The following is a 16842-nucleotide window of genomic DNA, read 5'->3' as shown; positions in this document are numbered from 1 at the left end:
CCCCTTTTGAGTTCAATGGTTTTTGGGATTAGGGTGTATACCTTATTGTCCGTTTCGTGATAAGCTTCGGAATTTTGGATAAGGCTTAGCCGTTCTTACGACTTTTTGGGCCATAAGGCCTAGTCGGGTTACATTTCGTTACGTGATGATGGGCCTCTCTGTGGCCAGATGAACTGGGCCTGAAAAAACAGAATCTTGGAAAAGCTACTGGCTGTCTAAGGAAAAAGTACACCAGAGATCCCTCGTCTTGTAACCGAATTATAAATCGTCCCTAAAAAAAAAACCCAGTTACAACTCATCCATCAACTTACAAAAACAGTGCAAACGAGGTCCCCCAGTGGTATTGTCCCCAGTTTTGATTGACGTGACACCTACGTAGCTTCTTTGACTAGTTCTTCACCCCACGTGGGATTGACGTGGGGCTTAAGTGGCAGTTTCTGGGGAAATAATAAAATAATAAAAGGTAGGACCCGCATGTCAGATCCCTCTTTCTCTCTTCTTCCTCTCTTTCCTGCACAGGGAGGAAGGCCAGAGGAGGGCGCACGACTCCAATGGCTATGGGCGACCTCGACGGCGACGGAGGTGTCCTAGGATGCGGTGGCACTGGAGATTCGAGTGCGGTCGGCGGCGGGTGGCTCCCAAGAATGCTGGCGGCGGTGACAGTGGAAAGAGAGAGAGAGAGAGAGTGGAGGAAGCTCGAAGGCTGTGCGGCGGCAGCGCGGCATTGGGGAAGAGTGGCTGCCGGCGTAGATGAGCTCCGCGGCGGCGGCGTCGCTGAGCTCGTGAATCAGGAGCTCGAGAGCCGGTCGGCAGGGAGCCACCGCCGCGCTCTTCCCCCGCCAGCCACCAGCTGCGCCTGCTCGCCGGCCCTCCTCCCTGCCGTGTCGGTGACACCACCACTGCCAATGCCCAACTTCTCTCTATCAGCCCCTCCTTCCTGCTACATCGTTGACGCCACCGCCCTGCTCTCGTTTGCCGGCCGCCGTCTGTCGCGCCGGCCCTCCTCTCCGCCGCACTCCTCCCATGTCGCGCTGGCCCTCCTTCCCGCCGCATCGGTGACGCCGCAGCCGCCCATGCCAGCTCATTAGCGGAAAGCCTGCAATGGCAGGTGGGCAGTGGCACTTGCCAACAGCTGCCGCGCACCGTCTCCGCAACGCCGGCAACTATAGTGCCCCGAACCTTGCAAGTCCGGAGGCCACGATACTGTACTTGTGTAACATGTACCAGTCCTAGGATACACAAGCTGGTACACACGGAACATCGGTGATCCAAAGCAGTCTAATATTATTACATCACTAGGGTAGTCCTTACATAGTTTGCCATCGTGGACAGATCCCATATAGACAACACTGCAACACAAAAGACAGCAACATAACGCGAAAACAACATAGCGGGAGCTAACGACGGAAGGCGACTTAACGACTAAGCGCTAGGCTAAGCGCCTAAGCGACTAACTTATTCCATAGGCACGGTTTTGGAACTAGGCTCGGAACCCTAAAAGTCTTCATAGTTGACGTGCTCTTGAAGATACTCCTCGGCGGTGGGGTCATCTCCTCCATCTTAGTCAAATGCTTCGTGTCGAGGAGAAAGAGTAGAGAGGGAAATATGAAGAGAAAGAGAGGAGGGGAAATAGTCGCTGACATGTGGGGCCCATGTGAGTCCCATGTTGATTCAACTGCTACGTTGGATAAAATCGGGGTCAAAACCGTCTAAGGATCTAAAGTAATCCCTTTTTTAAGTTGAGAGATGTTACATAGTTTGGTTTTTCGGTTGAGCGACGATTTTGTAATTCAACGACAAGACAAAGGACTTTTAGTGTACTTTTTCCACTGTCTAATTACGCCCAGCAAAGCCCAACCCAAAAAAACGGCAGTCCTGCATCAGGTAACAGGAGAATTTTTTCTTCAGAGGCAAATCAATCACAGTGACCGAGATAGCACTTGCATATGCGTACCTCTCTGCATACAGAACCTATCACCAAATTTATACAGTTACACGCACAGTATTGTTTTACAAATTCGTTTTTCTCAAGATACAAAGCGTTTCGCCCTTCGACGCACAAATCCTCCCTTTGGAGACCTGCACCTCGTTACAGAGCATAAACAGCTAAAAAAAAAAAAAAGTAAAGGTCGCTTATAGATGCTATAGGCTGAAAAGCCCAAACTAGCTAAAGTACTAGGCTCCTTACATCTCTCACTGTCTGCACTGCACAAGCAAAGCACCACAAACCTCAAATTGTCTGAACGACTGGCACCTGCAGTTTGATCGGCGTAGCAGTTCACGGCATCCTAAGCTCGCCGGCGCAGCGTGGAGCACCGGAGGTGCGACGCCCGGGCGGTGCAGGTGGTGACCTCCTCCTCGGAGCCGGTGGAAGCCTGAAGACGAAGTGGCTGGGTCTTGTCATCGGCGTGTCGGCCGTCAGAGTCCCCCGGCAGGAGCACGTACGACGCCGGCGACGGCTTGTCGGAGATCATGTCGCTGAGGGATACGTGCCCTCCCTCCTTGTACTGCGCTACCACCTTGAAGATGAACGGGATGATGCCTTCCATGGGAGAGATTCAGAGGATTTTCCTTGCGAGTTGTAGGGAGATCGAGCTGGGACTGATGCTGGATTAGGATGAGTGAGGCTTGAACTGATGGGGGCTATAAAAAGAGCAGGTAAAGTTGCCGAGAAAGTGACACGAGCTACTGTAACAGACGCAGCAAAATGACGTTGAAACAAGATCGATCGGAATCCCAAATACTACTAGTTAACTGTATTAGGTTGAAATGGCAATCTTGATCGGCTTTACTCTGACGTGGATGTATCATATACCGGCAGCTAGCCCCGTGGTTTTTCTCTTCAGCCAGCGGATTAATTTTTGGATAATTAATCCAGTGTAATCCATGAAGACTTGGAGGGAATGAGGGGTTAGCCAGTCTTACAAGGCGCGTTCCCGATTGGACGGCAATCATATCAGGATGCAAACCTGTGGATGACCTTTTCAGCTCTTGAAGTTGATGATGCTATAATCTAGCGTACCTGCTACGGGAGGAGAAATAAGACAGCGTTTTTAAACCTTGATCTTGACAATGCCGGTACGTCGTTGTCCCGTTGAAACTTTCAGCTTCGTTCACTGTAGTATTATTGCACTAATCCACTGGAAAATATAAAGCAATCAACCTGATCGATCAGCGCTATGTAGACACCCCACACACTCCCGCAGCCTAACCCTGTTGATCAGCACAGGAATGGACGTTTCTTCTCTGCGTCTGCGTGCCTAGGTGCCATTCGTCCACTGGAACTGAAAGTCTGAAACTGATCATGTGCTTTTGAACTTGACAGCAGCGTAGGAATATAGGTGTATAGCAGCAAGAACTGACCGCGGAAAGCATAGAGATATCCCGCGTGCGGGCGCGGGTAATTCGTAGGCAGAAGGGTGTTCTCTGTTGGCGTATGTGCGGACGAGTTTGGCCAGCGGGAGTGGAATGGAGAAAGGCGTAGTCGCAGGTTGCAGACTCGCAGCCACTGGAACGCGAAATATTTCGGCTCCTCGCGACCCATAGGATAAGCGCGCGGCGACTGCGAACGCCAAGACGCGCGCGCGCGCGAGTGAGACGGTTGCCCCGTCGAGTCGGAGCCGGGCGGTGTTTGGCTTGTCTCCCACGGCCACGCGCAATCGCGCATGCGCGTTGCCCCCCGCTGCTGTTGATGTCAGCGCGAGCCGCGAGAGTTTCGGCAAGCGGGCGTCGCTGCCTCGGCAAAGAGCAAGAAAGACGGCAAGCGCTAGCTGGGCGGAGCGCGTCGACTCGGAGCCGGTCGGGTCACGGAAAGGATCAAAGAGAAATCGAAGGGGAGACTGCCGGTCTCCAGGAGGTAAGCTGCTGAGACACGGCCATGCGAGCGTGCCGTGCTTTGCTCGTTGGCAGCGGCCAGCAGGCACGTGTAACGGCGAGTGATTACCGTCTCTTGTTAATTTAGTCTCCAATCGCCCAGACAGCATTGGTTTCTCCTGCGTCTGGGCTTATTTTTTCGACGGTCACTGCACCTGAATATGATTGTTTTTTTTTTTTGCAGGGAACCTGAATATGATTGTTACACCTCAAATGCCTCGAACATGTTCCTAGATCAACCCAGGAGAGTACAAGCAAGCATAGTGATGGCAACGAGAAGCAAACTCTGAGCGGATTCTTCTTATCCGCTAAATGATCCCGTGGGGCCAACCTGGCAGTGACCCTAAAGACAGCAACCACCCCCCTCCTGACTCAACCACGAAAAGACTACGCGCACACGTCAAACTACCCCACAGGACCCGTACCTGCCCCCGCACCCCCCGACGCAATCGTCCACCCCGCGTCGTCTCCGGCCGCCGCCCACCGCCGCCGGAGCCCCGCCGCCCCCAGCCCGCCATGGCGGATCCGCCGTCCGCGGCCGCCACCGCCTCGCCGCAGCCCGATCAGCTCGCCGCCGCCGCCGTCTCCACCCCGCAAAACCCCAACCCTAACCCCCTCCTCTCCCCCCAAATCCCACCGTCGCCCACCGTCTCCGACCTCTCCGCCATCTCGTCCCCGCAGCTCGACCCGTCCGCGGCGGGCGGCGGGGCCATGGACTACCCCCCGCGGCCGCCGCAGATGCAGGCTCCTTCGCCCGGCCAGGCGGCGGCCGGGGCTGGAGGCTTCGGCCAGATCCACCGCTCGGGCTCGGGCTCCCGCCTCGCCGCTGTCGGCCAGCTTCCACAGTACGCTGCTGCTGCGGCCAGGATGTACGGCAGTCAGGTGAACTTCTCGGGAGGTGGAGGACAGGTGGGACAACAGCAGCAGCAGCAGCAGCAGCTGGCTGCTCGCGCGGCCATGCTTAGTCAAGGCCAGATTGGGATGCTGCAAGGGCAGGGGAACGCAGCATCTGCGGCGCACTATGGTCTCCAGTCACAGATGATGGCGCAGGTAAATTTGGGGTCTCAGGCACGCTTTGAGTTAGCTGAATTTTGCATCTAATCATCATGAATTCCACTTTTAACGGAAGTGGGAAACACAGACTCTTTTGATTGTAGACTTGTTTACTTGTGGTTAGAGTTTTTCTATCAGCTTAACAGGGTAGCGTATCGTATATGGTAACAGTTTTGTAACATGGCTTAGTGAATTGGTGACTCAAATATCTATGCTGAATATTTTTAGGAGGGTACACACACAAAATTAGATCAATTTGATCAGAATGCCAGGTCCGGCTGAAACTTTGCATTTACCAGTTGATTGTGAATCAAAAGGAAATGAATCGTGGATCCAGAATCTTGAAATTTCTTAAACAGTTTTGACTTTTTTTTCTTGTAGCATCATGGTATTTAAGTAGTGGAGATAACTCCTTGGGTGTGATGGTACATACCACAAGAAAGAAAAACTAGAAATCTACATTTCTCGTACTATGTTCCATTGGTAAAATATTTGTGATTTCTTTTAGAATCAAATATAAGCTCTGATAAGAAGCCTTCTGTTGTTGGAATCTTTGCAGGCGCAACCACAATTGTTCGAATATCTGTATTATATTTAGAATTGCTTAATGAAACACCCTCTGCTTTTTTTTATTGGAAACCACATTAAGAGGAGTGATTCGTACTAGTTTTGCCTATGTTAAGAAATTATTATTATTGGGGAAAATAATTCAGTTGAAGGTAACTAGTAACTATCACCATCTGATTGTATTACTAGCATAATTGGTTTTTCTTGTTGCTGCAGCCAAGGCAGAAGGGTATGGTGCAAGGTGCACAATTTAATACTGCCAATGCAGCTCAAGCATTACAAGGTATGCAGTCCATGGGAGTCATGGGTGGTATGAGAGGAAATGGAACTATTCCATATAATCAGCAACGTTTTGCCCATGCACAAGCACAATTGAGGCCGCAGCAGACATCACAGCAAAGCACACTGTCTCCACAGGTACTTGACTTCCGTAAGCAAAAGAATTATCTTTGGTTATCAAGCACCCACCTGCTTAGTCCTTACCTTACCATATGTATCTTTCATGGCCTTATTGTTATTATATGTGAATGCATGCCGCAGCAAATAGCCAAGGTCCTTTTTAAAGAACATATATTAACAGGTACTGATCAAAGAAGCTAATATTAATCTCTTGGCAGCTTTCTGATGTATCTTTACACACAGTTACTAAAATTATGCTTTTACCCACTAAAACTGCATGAGAGTTAAGCATTTGTGTGTCCTTTTCCCTTTTTCTTTTAGGATTAATCAGAACTATGCTTATTAACTTTGCACCATGGATATTCTATTTTTAACTTGTGACAGTTGCGTGCATCAATTTTTCTAGCACCTCTCATGTTTATGCGGATAACTTCTATCTTGGTTTATTTATCAGAAGGTTGTGGGTCAAGGCTTGACAAGAACAGCATCGATTGCTGCATTAAATCCACAGCTACCTGGATCGTCGACAAATGGGCCGATGGCACAAATGTCCCTTCCTCAGAAACAGCAGCAGGCAGCATGGTTAAAACAAATGCAATCATCGCTGGGATCGCCTGTTTCTCCACAACAATTTCAGCATCAACAAAGGATGCTATTAATACATCAACTTCAACAGCAGTCAGGATTGAATCAACACCAAATCGCACAAACCCAACAACAGCATCCTCATCTCAATACCCAGCTTTTACAGCAGCAACACATTCTACAGCAACTTCAGCAACAACAACAATCTCCAAGGATATCAGCATCTGGTTCCCAGAAGTCCATGAACCTGACAGGATCACAACCGGGCACTCCTTTATCAGGTGGAACTATGACTGGTGGAAGTGCAAGTCAAGGAGCAGAAGTAACTAATCAACTTCTTGGGAAGAGAAAAATACAAGATTTGGTTTCACAGGTAACAAATAACCTCCTTCTGGGTTCATTCTTATGAGCTTCTGTACCACTGGTATGATGTGATCGTATCATGATCTTTGAGATTTTTCTTGAAATATTAGAATCGCATTCCCATTTTTCAGAAGCATATTCTCTTTGTTGGTTGAATAATAATATTTTGCTCTTTTGGTCGAATAATACTTTACTCTTTTGGTTGAATAATAATTTGCTTTGTCTTTGAATTGTGAACTCCTATTTACAGGTAGATCCCCTGGGCAAGGTTGATCCAGAAGTGGAAGATTTGCTTTTGGAGATTGCTGATGACTTCATTGATTCGGTAATGTGTTTGTTGTTTGTAAATCATGCTTTTACAGCACACTTGCTCTTAGTGAATTTCTATTTGGTTGAAAAATGTGATTCCGTGTGATTCAGAATCTGAGTACCTTGAGCTTCTGATTTTGCTTCTTTTATCTGATGGACAAAACTTGTATCAACTGACCTTTTTTATTTGTTACTAGGTGACTGCATTTGCGTGTACCCTTGCGAAGCATAGGAAATCATCAGTCCTGGAAGCCAAGGATGTATTGCTGCACCTAGGTTGATAACCCTCCTCTCTGATGTGGTAGAATCAACTTTATTTTCTTATTAAATCTGAATATATTTTCATGCAGAAAAAAATTGGCACTTATCTGTTCCTGGTTTCTTAAGGGAGGACAAGAATCCGCAAAGACATCCTGTAAGACTAAGAAATGCCATTCTATTACTTATTATATTTTGTGAAACTGTTTTTCTTAATCTTCGTTCATGTGCACTCATGTTATGCAATATGCCAACTGGACATCTGGACCCAACTTCTGAGGGAATTGACCTGGCTATTGTAGCCATTTTGTTGTTTTTGGGTTTTAGGTTTTATGACTTTGAATGTATGGGGGTAATCGCTATCAAAGTACCATAGTCTAGTGCTTTCTAGTAGAATTTACTTAGTAAAGGGAACATTAATTCAGCAATTTTCCCTGTTTCCTTTGTTTGTTTGGTTATAAAAGTTTAGAATGCAATGTTGTCTGTTTGTTATTTTGAAATAGAACTAGCACTTATATTTTTGCCATTGCCTTTATTCTCATCATCTGGGCATCTTGCATTGCATGTACTGCTGCTGTGCTATTCAGCAATAAGCTCAAACAAAAGTTTGATTGGATTATTTAAAACAATAAACTGCAACAGGTAAAGGTATCAGGGGACCCTCAACAACCAGAATGTGATGCTGCTGGTATTAGAAGCACAGGAAATAAATTGGTAATTAACAATTCAGTTGCCAACCATCAAACAAGACCTCCGGTTGCTGAGCCTTCACCAATGCCCACAATGGGGCCTCTGTCAAAAGTGCCCCGTTTCTAAGCATCATGCCTCCTCATCAGTGCAAGGGAAAAGGGAAATTACATGTAAGTCTGTTCAGCAGATAGAATCATTCCTTTTCTTACTTTAACATTGCTTCATCAGAATTGTGATGATACTACAGTTGGAATTTGCATGTCTTTTAGTAATAAACATAATAATAGTTTTGCACAATTGCCTTGGGATGTTTATTAACAATGCATAGACCTTAGTCAACTTTCTGGTATACCCTTCAGTCAGCTGACAGTGATTATGTAAACCGGGCATTATTTACGGGCACTCGAGCTATCAGGCTTTGCCCGTCCATGGTGAAGCCATTTTTCCATTATAATCATTATCAGCTATTACATACTCGCCTCCCATATAAATGGAACTTTGAAACAAAATATGGTTGCTCTCATCTTTCACTCTTTCATACCACAATACATCCTCGTTCTAATCATCTGAAGTTTTCAGTACAGGTTCTAGGACATTTCACATACAGCTTGGTATTAATTAGTATCTAACTTGAGGATTGCTAGCAAATGGAAGCACAATAAATGTATGAGCATCTACGGGCAAAAGTGGGATGCTTGTGTTCTTTAAAGGAAAGAAGTTGCTGACTGACAGATTGTTCGCGACAGCCTCATCCAGGAGCTCTTGTGTAACCTTATTAGAAGTATTCGTTGATCGCTGTAGCTGACCCCTCTCGTTGTACATAAATGTTTTTTTGCGAACGGGGCAGCCCTTTTCGTTCTTGTTGTTCCTATATAGATGTAGAACCCATATTATGGTATCGTGTATTTGCTACAACTCATAAGTTGATCTAAAAGATCAGAAAAAAAATGTCATTATATCGTGTCATTGGGCGTCTTGCATGTCTCCGATCACAATACAATTCAGCCTTTGCGGTCCTAAACTGTACCATTGCGCTCGTTTTTTTAAATCCGTCATCCTGAAGATCTCTAATTCTGGTGTGTACATTGTTTATAAGGATGATCTAAATGAGGGTCTCTAATCTTAAATGTGTACATTGTATATTGTATTTATTGAGGTGATTCAAATGAAAAGTCTTTGCGTCAGTAGTAGCTGCCTTATATAAAGTCTGTCTTGTATTTTAGGATTGAGGGAAAATTAACACGAAGTGACCGTCAAATTCTGAAGGATTTCAGAGGCGGGAGCAGAAATGTATAGCTCATCAGCCCCATACATGATCGTCCCTGTTCTAGCGTAATCAGCGTTCCGGTTAATTTCGTCTGCATATAGCAACCGGTTAATTTCGTCTGCATATAGCAACTGGAAAATGGAAGACGAAGCATGGACACAGTCATCACCGCATGCACTTTCAAGCACAGGCCTTACAGCCATTCCTACCCAACTGTATACGCGGTGCGATACAAGCTTGTGTACGTTGCCCGTTGAAGAGCGCACCGGAAAGAATGAATACACCATATCTGCATGCACTGCCATGTATATACACGAAATGCAACACGGCCGCACCTTGATGAAAGCCTACCAAACTCCTAACAAAATTGTCAACTAGGGAAGTTTGTTCGCCGTCAGGTTTTAAGTAGGGGACTCCGCGAGCACCAAGGTGTGCCACCAACCGCACGACACATTCAGTGGGTGGTATGCGTCGACAGGAACACTGCAAGGCACGTTTCTGTCCATGGAATCGCCGAGACCGAGCTGCACGCGCAACTCAAAAGTTATAAAAAGAACTGCAACGGTGAATGTTTTTCTTCTCCAAGTGCAGAGCTGAAATACGCACCTGTCCGTACTTGTTCCATCCCCAGCAGAAGACCTCGCCTTCATCTGCATAAATGTCACCACATTTTGTCAGTAGATGTTAGACCAGGAACACCACTTTCTACGGGCATGTTTAAACAAATTGTCAGGGAGGCCAAAGATTAACAAGAATTTAAGTACTTCAATCACACATGGAACAGCTTATTGTAGAATTCCAACTTTCCAAGCACAAGTTACTGATAATACGCTAATAACTACAGTGACTCATAATATGATTACACATCAGAATATCTAGGAAGATTCAATAGGGCTTGCTTATATGGGGATTAGGCTCAGTACGTTCGGTTGGCAGACAGATTAAACTAAAATACTCATGGCTTTCTAAGGGATCGAGTATAATCTCTACCTCTTCAACAAACCATAAAGGTCTTGTTTGGATAATTGGGTTTATTCAACAAACCCTTGCCAGAAATATTTCCTTGATTTAAATGAGCATGAGAAGAGCATTTTATTAATATGCAGTTATATTAGACAGATAGGATAGCAAATTCCTTCTAGGGCAAAAATACTAGTACAGTCAAAGGTACCAGTTATTATTGCACTATGACGAGCTCCACAAGAAACAGCTCGTGCATTCTTATTCTCCAAGCTTGAGGCATCTACCAGTTTTGGTACAGTCTGCATAAAAAAAAAAAGCAATATACTTATGGTTATCACTTACTGAGTAAACATGCACCTCACATACAGCTAACTCCATTTTGGGAGGCAATCATTATGTTAACTGTAGTTATTTTCCCTAAACTTACTTTATGTAATTAACCTCCATTAACATCGAAAAGAATAGAATTGAGTAAAGTGTACGGACGATCCTTAAACTTGTAGGGGTGTGTCATCTAGGTCCCTAAACTCTCAAAATGCATATCCAAGTCCCAGAACTTGTCATAGTGTGTTATCTAGGTCCCAAATCGCCACAAACTCTTCAGTATCCTACGTGGCGTTGATGTGACATGCCACACGAACATGACATGGCATCATTTTGATTGACAAATGAGACCCATTTAAAATTTTTCCTTTTTATTTTTTCTTCTCTTTTTTCCCTTTCTTCTCCTTTCTCTGTGACCCGAGTAGAAGAAAGGGAAAAAAAAGAAGAATGAGAAGAAAACAAAAAAGAAAAGGAAAAAAAGAAAAGGATATGTCACGTCCATATGGCATGCCACATCAGCGCCACGTAGATCTTAGAGGGGATGTGTCGATTTGGGACACTTTGACAAGTTCTGGGACCTAGATATGCATTTTGAGAGTTTAGGGACCTATATGACACAACCCTATAAGTTTAAGGACCGCCAATGCACTTTACTCAATAGAATTTGTACCTCAGCTTGATCAGAACCAGTGCCCAGCTGCCCAAACTGGTTTCCCCCGAAGGAATAGACATCGCCATCTACAGATGTGCATACAGTGTGCCACAGCCCTGCACCAATGTCTTGCATCTTGACTCCCAGGATAGACGATACACACGTTGGACTTAAAACATCATCTGTGTTTCCTTGTCCACACTGAAGAATAAATTATACAATAATTAAGAGCACTAGTGCAACAGAACTTTTGTTGCTCCTACTCATAGGTTTCAAAATGGGGGAAAAATCTAATATATACCATGCCAAAATAGTGTCAAGTGAGTGAGCAAGAACTGTCATCACCATTGTTATGGAAGATGTCAAAGTTGAAAACAGAGAGAGAGAGAGAGAGACTTTCAATGAAACTACATATCACATGTAAACCAAATTAAATTGTAGCATAAGTTTGCTGTGTACTTGTTCAGTCGGAAAGCAAGTACAAACAACTCTTCAATGCCTAATCTTGTTGAATACATAGATGGATTACCCAAAACAAATCATACACTTCTCCATCCCTTGAATACATATTTCTTTTCCTAGCTACTTGGATGTGTTTAGTCATGCAAATGATGCTTTGAAATCTCACACAAGCTTGGTCCAACTGATATGCTATGGTAGAAGCACTAACCTGTCCGTACAGTCCCCATCCAAATGTAAGTAGTGCTCCTGAATCTGCAAAAGAACTAGCTGTTAAAAGTGCAGGGCCAAAATTTTTACTAGAATTTAGGGTTCCATGTTGTGTTGTAAAAGCAGGTTGGAATTCACTAGAAGATATGAACAGAGCTGAACAGTTGCTAATATTTTGGTTTGAATTGAAATTCCTCCTAGAAGTAACTCGTCTAGATCTGCAGTTTTGATTATTAGACTTTTGTGCACATCCTTGGATTTAAAGTAACTTCTTTGGAACATGTTCTTTGGTGATTTTACACAGAAAATCTCATATACATAATATCGTAGTTACTTAAAAGTTAACTACAATATATGGTCCAATCAAGCAATGCACCTTGTTGCCTCTAATCACCAACTATTTTCTATGTGAAAACAAACATGAAAAAAAGCATGTTGTCCATTCTTGTAAATTCGTAATACTACATCACAAAACATTACTTTATACTGTACCAAAGCAAACTGAACTGCCAATTTGAAAGTATGTATTGTCATCCACAAGAAAAAAACCGACCCAACTGAGGTATTCACACATACCACCTTAAGATCATATATGATCGACATCAACTTTAAATAAGTAGGATAAAAGGTTCCCAGAGTGAGCTTGAAAGAAAGGGCTTACCTGTTACTACAGCACTGTGGCGACCCCCACATGCAATGGCCTTCACGCAATTTCCCATGACTTTGCTAATCTGCGCTTCAGCACTTTTGTTTCCTTTCATAGCTGCTGGCCGATCTTTGCTGTACAATGCTGATTCAATGCACGGGATAGGATGTGGAGAGGAAACAGTCCGGATTCTAGAACCCAGGCCTAGTTGCCCTTCTCCTCCATAGCCCCAACCCCATACTTGGCCTAAATCTGAAGCTTTCGAGAAAACATTTAGTTTTAATCAGCAAAGTTCCCTAGCCCAGCAAATGTAGTGCCATAGTGTTAGTGCAAAATGTAGGCTACCTGATAGTGCTAATGTATGACGACCACCAGCAGCTACTGCCATTATTTTAACTCCTGTATTAAATGTCACTACACAAGGGGGTGCTGAAAGGTTTTCATCACTGGACGTTGAACTTTCGGGTGCATGTTTGGTTGAAGACAACCTTCGTCTCTTCGTGCTATCATCAGTACCTCTACTTTCAGAAGGACCAGATGCTGCTCCGCTACTTGTCCTAGACACCTGCGACCTGGGGCTCACTGTAATGGAGTTGCCTTTGTTATATCTGAAAACAATTGATGTAGAGAAGCTTATACTTTTTAGGCGCAAATGAAACAAGGTAGGCAGTAATCATCACCACCTTGGTCAGCGGCAATCGCACTCTGTCTTTCATCTTTTTCCAAAGTTCCACCTGAAGATTGGTCAGAAATGACCCTTCCTGTTGGAACACATTCTTTCCAACCCCATGTATAGACATCCCCTTCATCTGGTCCAGTATAACATTTACAAAATTACTAGTAACACAAAAATTATGAGCTCTTGCTGTCCTAAAGTACGCTATGTGTGTTCAACTAGTAGTATACCAGTTATTGCAACACAATGAGCCCATCCAGCATCAGCTCTCACTATTGCCACGTCACTAGGAAGTGGAAAAGCTTCTGGAGTTTCCTGAGAAGTACAAAATTGTCCTTAGAAATATCTCCGAGTGATGAGAGCATAAAGCATCAATACAGATACGGGTAGCATTTTTACCTCATGCTTCCCGGCAGTCACATAGCTTTGGCCCATATCATCAGCAGAACCCCAAGTGAGGAGTTTACCAGACTCTGATCCAAATAAAAACCCCAGTTTAGTATCAAATTTATCTTGAACATGGTGAGCAACCGATTACAGAAATTTTCAGAGAAAGCTCGTTTCTATTGGCATATTGTTGAGTCTGAGCACATACAATCTCCTGAACTAATAGTTTTAATTCGAACACTCTGATTTGGTACATCAAATTAATTCGTGGGGCCGGCCAACAAGAATGCAAATTCCCCATCACGGTCAACCGAACAAAATGAATTAAAAGGTCCTCGTGTGATCATGTTAGAGGCAACTAAGAACATGATATGACGTTCTTCTTTCACCTCTCCTCGATCACACGATTTTTTATCGTTGTTTCTGGGTATCACACGAATAAGGTCTCAGAAAATTCAGAAATACACTTAATTTAACAAATTTCAGCTGTGTATTCATCTTCTTTCACTATATAGCTCTCGACAAACAAATCCCCATTTCACACATTCACCCACAGCTATGAAATGGTTGTAACTAAAGCACAATCGGAACAAGAGGACAAGTCCGAGCTCAAACTTGCCGCACCAAGTCGTGCAAAACTGGACCTCCACTTGAAATGTAAGTACATCACAATCAACTAATTCAAATGTGCCCAATAAATGCAAGCTGTAAAAAAAAATCGTCACGAGTATTAATGCCCCGTAAACCCGTCCTATACTATCTGTTCGCAAATTTTCGCCAAATTCACTACCTATTACTATCATCAATCCACCACGGTAATTGTAAGAGTCGACAACTCCAGTAGATCTACCACAGCCCACCCCGAAAAACCCAACGAATCGAGAGCAACGGAGCACGAGCGGAACAGCAATGAGAAGGAGAGTCACGGGACGTCACCTGAGATGGCCATGGCGAAGCGGCAGCCGCCTCCGCATACGTCCCTCCACCCATCGCCGCCCGCCGCGGCCGGTAGCCTCACGGGTACGGGCCCGAGCAGCGGGGAGCGCTGCGGCGAGACGCCGGGGAGGTACCCCCACATAAGCACCACCCGCTCCTTCCTCCCCGCAGCAACCCGCGCGCGAAGCCCGGCGCCGTCCTCCTCCATCTCCATCTGCTCCTCGCCTCCCGCTCCCACCACCCCCACGCCTCCGCCTCCGCCGCCGCCGCGGCCGTTCATCTCCTCGGGAGCACCCGTCCTCCGCGTATCCGCCGCCGATTCCTCCGCTACCTTCTCCGTCGCCGTCGTCGCCGCCTCCGTCTCGATCGCTCTCGCCTCGCGGCGGCCACGGGGGGGAGGAGGAGGAGAAGGCGTTGGTTTGGTTGGGGTGGGGAAGCGGCGGCCACTTGCTTTCCGAGCGTGAGGCTGTGAGCCGCGAGATTTGGGCGTATCAGTTTCTCCGGGGCCGGGGGCGCCACGTCGGATGCCGACGTGGCTGGGCCCCGGACACGTGGCGCTCGGCGGGCCGCTGGATCGGGACGGCGAATTCCTGGCCAGGAAACGGCCGGAAGCTTCTGGAAAGGTTTGAGGCCCAGGGCTTGGAGGGGCTACGTGTCGGCCCGTGGGAGAGGCCACGTCGTGCGGGTCGGAGCCAGGAGACGCGGCCAGGGAAAACGTGGCCGGCTGCAATTTGACTCCCCGGCGCCGCATCCACCAATTAAATTTGCTGGTAGCCTGCCTAAGAGTAAGTTTAATGAGCAATTCCACAGTTCTTAGGGAGGTACTATGAGATATCAAATTTTATACTAAATTTTTGGTATCTCATAGTATCTAGGTACCAAGAGGTATCAAATTTACTTTAGAAAAAAATGATACCTCATGGTACATTTTTAAGGACCGTAGAATTGCTCAAGTTTAATAGTATAGGCCACTATATCTTCAAATCATATATAGCCAATGTAATAGCCAATTCATATAATAGTTGCTTACTATAATATTAATATCTGGTCCCACCTGTGTCATATACACATTACGTCTTGGAGTCCGTGCTACAGCCGGCTACAGATCTGTAGCCCGTTGCTCTTCTGTCTCTTCCTTTATCTCTTTAAAATATGTTTATAGCTAGCTTATAGCCTGCTATTGTACCTGCTCTAAGAGCAAGTTTAATAGTATAGCCAACAACTAACTCCATATCATTTATAGCCAATTCATATAATAGTGCTTACTACACTATTAATACATGGTCCTACCTGTCATACACATTGTACGATTTGGAGTCCGTGCTGCAGCCCGCTGCTCTTCTCTCTCTTCCTTTATCTCTTTAAAATATGTTTATAGCTGGCTTATAGCCGACTATTGTACATGCTCTAAACCGCCTTCCCGATGGAATGGCAATTTGTTTTCCTATATGATGGAGTACAACTGTATGTCTACTTCCATCAATATGAATGTGGGAAATGTTAGAATGACTTACACTATGAAACGGTGGGAGTATATTATACTAGCTACTTTTATCAATTTTCAAAAAAAATTAAAATAAGAAAAACATACGAGTAGTTGTGATTGTTTGAGGTAAAAAATTATAAATAATAAATAATAGTGATTAATTTGAGGTTAAAAGTTATATACATAAATCAAATACAAAATTATTGTGATTGGTTGAGTATATAATAGAATAAATGTTGAAAATAATTATAAGGATAGTTTTAGTAGGGAGTTTTATTTCGCAGTTTTTAAGAATGCAATATCATCTAAAGCTGGTTATTGAATGGAGTAAATGCTTATATGTAATATGTTGGTAGCTCGAACATCCTGGACCATTGGACCATCGTGATTTTAAACACCGTACGAAAAAAAAAACAAAAGGCATAAGGGAGAGGGCGTGTTTATTACACGCTAAAATTGGAAGTTTGATTGAAATTGAAATGATGTGATGGAAAAGTTGGAAATTTGTGTGTGTATGAAAGTTTTGATGTAGTAGAAAAGTTGAAAGTTTGAAGAAAAAATTGAGAACTAAACCAGGCCTATATACGGACACACATGTACACACTCATCTCTATAAACATGCACACACGTTCTACGCATATGAGCATCTCTGAAAATTGGACCAACATATTTTAAAAATGATTGAAATTAACAGAGTTACCTCTCATCCCTATAGACGCACGTACGTCCACCTTACCTT

At 44.9% G+C, this 16842-nt stretch overlaps 3 protein-coding genes across 6 annotated transcripts; 1 reads left to right on the top strand and 2 right to left on the bottom strand.

Moving 5' to 3' along the window:
- Positions 1-1959: 1959 nt before the first annotated feature.
- On the bottom strand, positions 1960-2713 carry LOC127760011 (uncharacterized). The gene has a single exon (XM_052284219.1). It carries the CDS (start codon positions 2547-2549, stop codon positions 2289-2291), a length of 261 nt encoding a protein of 86 aa, XP_052140179.1. The 5' UTR covers positions 2550-2713; the 3' UTR covers positions 1960-2288.
- Positions 2714-3716: 1003 nt separating this feature from the next.
- LOC127774047 (transcription initiation factor TFIID subunit 12b) lies at positions 3717-9063 on the top strand. 3 transcript variants are annotated; one of them, XM_052300321.1, is made up of 9 exons: positions 3717-3856; positions 4058-4923; positions 5710-5910; positions 6347-6850; positions 7091-7165; positions 7347-7425; positions 7500-7564; positions 8050-8267; positions 8682-9063. In XM_052300321.1, the coding sequence occupies exons 2-8, from the start codon at positions 4186-4188 to the stop codon at positions 8221-8223; spliced, it is 1836 nt and encodes a 611-aa protein (XP_052156281.1). In that variant the 5' UTR covers positions 3717-3856; positions 4058-4185; the 3' UTR covers positions 8224-8267; positions 8682-9063. The 3 variants fall into 3 exon arrangements, with proteins under 3 accessions (XP_052156281.1, XP_052156288.1, XP_052156293.1); XM_052300328.1 differs by having other exon boundaries at positions 3722-3856; positions 8677-9063; XM_052300333.1 differs by having other exon boundaries at positions 3724-3856; positions 6350-6850.
- A 433-nt stretch (positions 9064-9496) lies between these two features.
- LOC127774070 (ultraviolet-B receptor UVR8) lies at positions 9497-15072 on the bottom strand. Of its 2 annotated transcripts, none has more exons than XM_052300344.1 (11): positions 14618-15072; positions 13694-13767; positions 13525-13609; positions 13302-13427; positions 12964-13200; positions 12634-12876; positions 11974-12017; positions 11322-11504; positions 10536-10626; positions 9971-10014; positions 9497-9888 (listed from the first exon to the last, which is right to left on the bottom strand). In XM_052300344.1, exons 1-11 carry the CDS (start codon positions 14895-14897, stop codon positions 9766-9768), a joined length of 1530 nt encoding a protein of 509 aa, XP_052156304.1. In that variant the 5' UTR covers positions 14898-15072; the 3' UTR covers positions 9497-9765. The 2 variants fall into 2 exon arrangements, with proteins under 2 accessions (XP_052156304.1, XP_052156312.1); XM_052300352.1 differs by having other exon boundaries at positions 12634-12870.
- Positions 15073-16842: the final 1770 nt, after the last annotated feature.

Source organism: Oryza glaberrima, chromosome 1 (genome assembly GCF_000147395.1).
Source record: "Oryza glaberrima chromosome 1, OglaRS2, whole genome shotgun sequence".
Taxonomy (NCBI): domain Eukaryota; kingdom Viridiplantae; phylum Streptophyta; class Magnoliopsida; order Poales; family Poaceae; genus Oryza; species Oryza glaberrima.
This window is presented reverse-complemented; position numbering and strand designations above follow the sequence as displayed.

Excerpts from the sequence above, each read along its gene's own strand:
- LOC127760011 (XM_052284219.1), bottom strand. The coding sequence starts at position 2,549 with ATGGAAGGCATCATCCCGTTCATCTTCAAGGTGGTAGCGCAGTACAAG.
- LOC127774070 (XM_052300344.1), bottom strand. The coding sequence starts at position 14,897 with ATGAACGGCCGCGGCGGCGGCGGAGGCGGAGGCGTGGGGGTGGTGGGA. Across the intron at positions 13,428-13,524 it reads TCATTGTGTTGCAATAACTG|ATGAAGGGGATGTCTATACA; the intron begins GTATACTACTAG and ends ATACTGGACCAG. Across the intron at positions 12,877-12,963 it reads TCATACATTAGCACTATCAG|CTTCAGATTTAGGCCAAGTA; the intron begins GTAGCCTACATT and ends TTTTCTCGAAAG.
- LOC127774047 (XM_052300321.1), top strand. The coding sequence starts at position 4,186 with ATGATCCCGTGGGGCCAACCTGGCAGTGACCCTAAAGACAGCAACCAC. Across the intron at positions 6,851-7,090 it reads TACAAGATTTGGTTTCACAG|GTAGATCCCCTGGGCAAGGT; the intron begins GTAACAAATAAC and ends TCCTATTTACAG. Across the intron at positions 7,426-7,499 it reads GGATGTATTGCTGCACCTAG|AAAAAAATTGGCACTTATCT; the intron begins GTTGATAACCCT and ends ATTTTCATGCAG.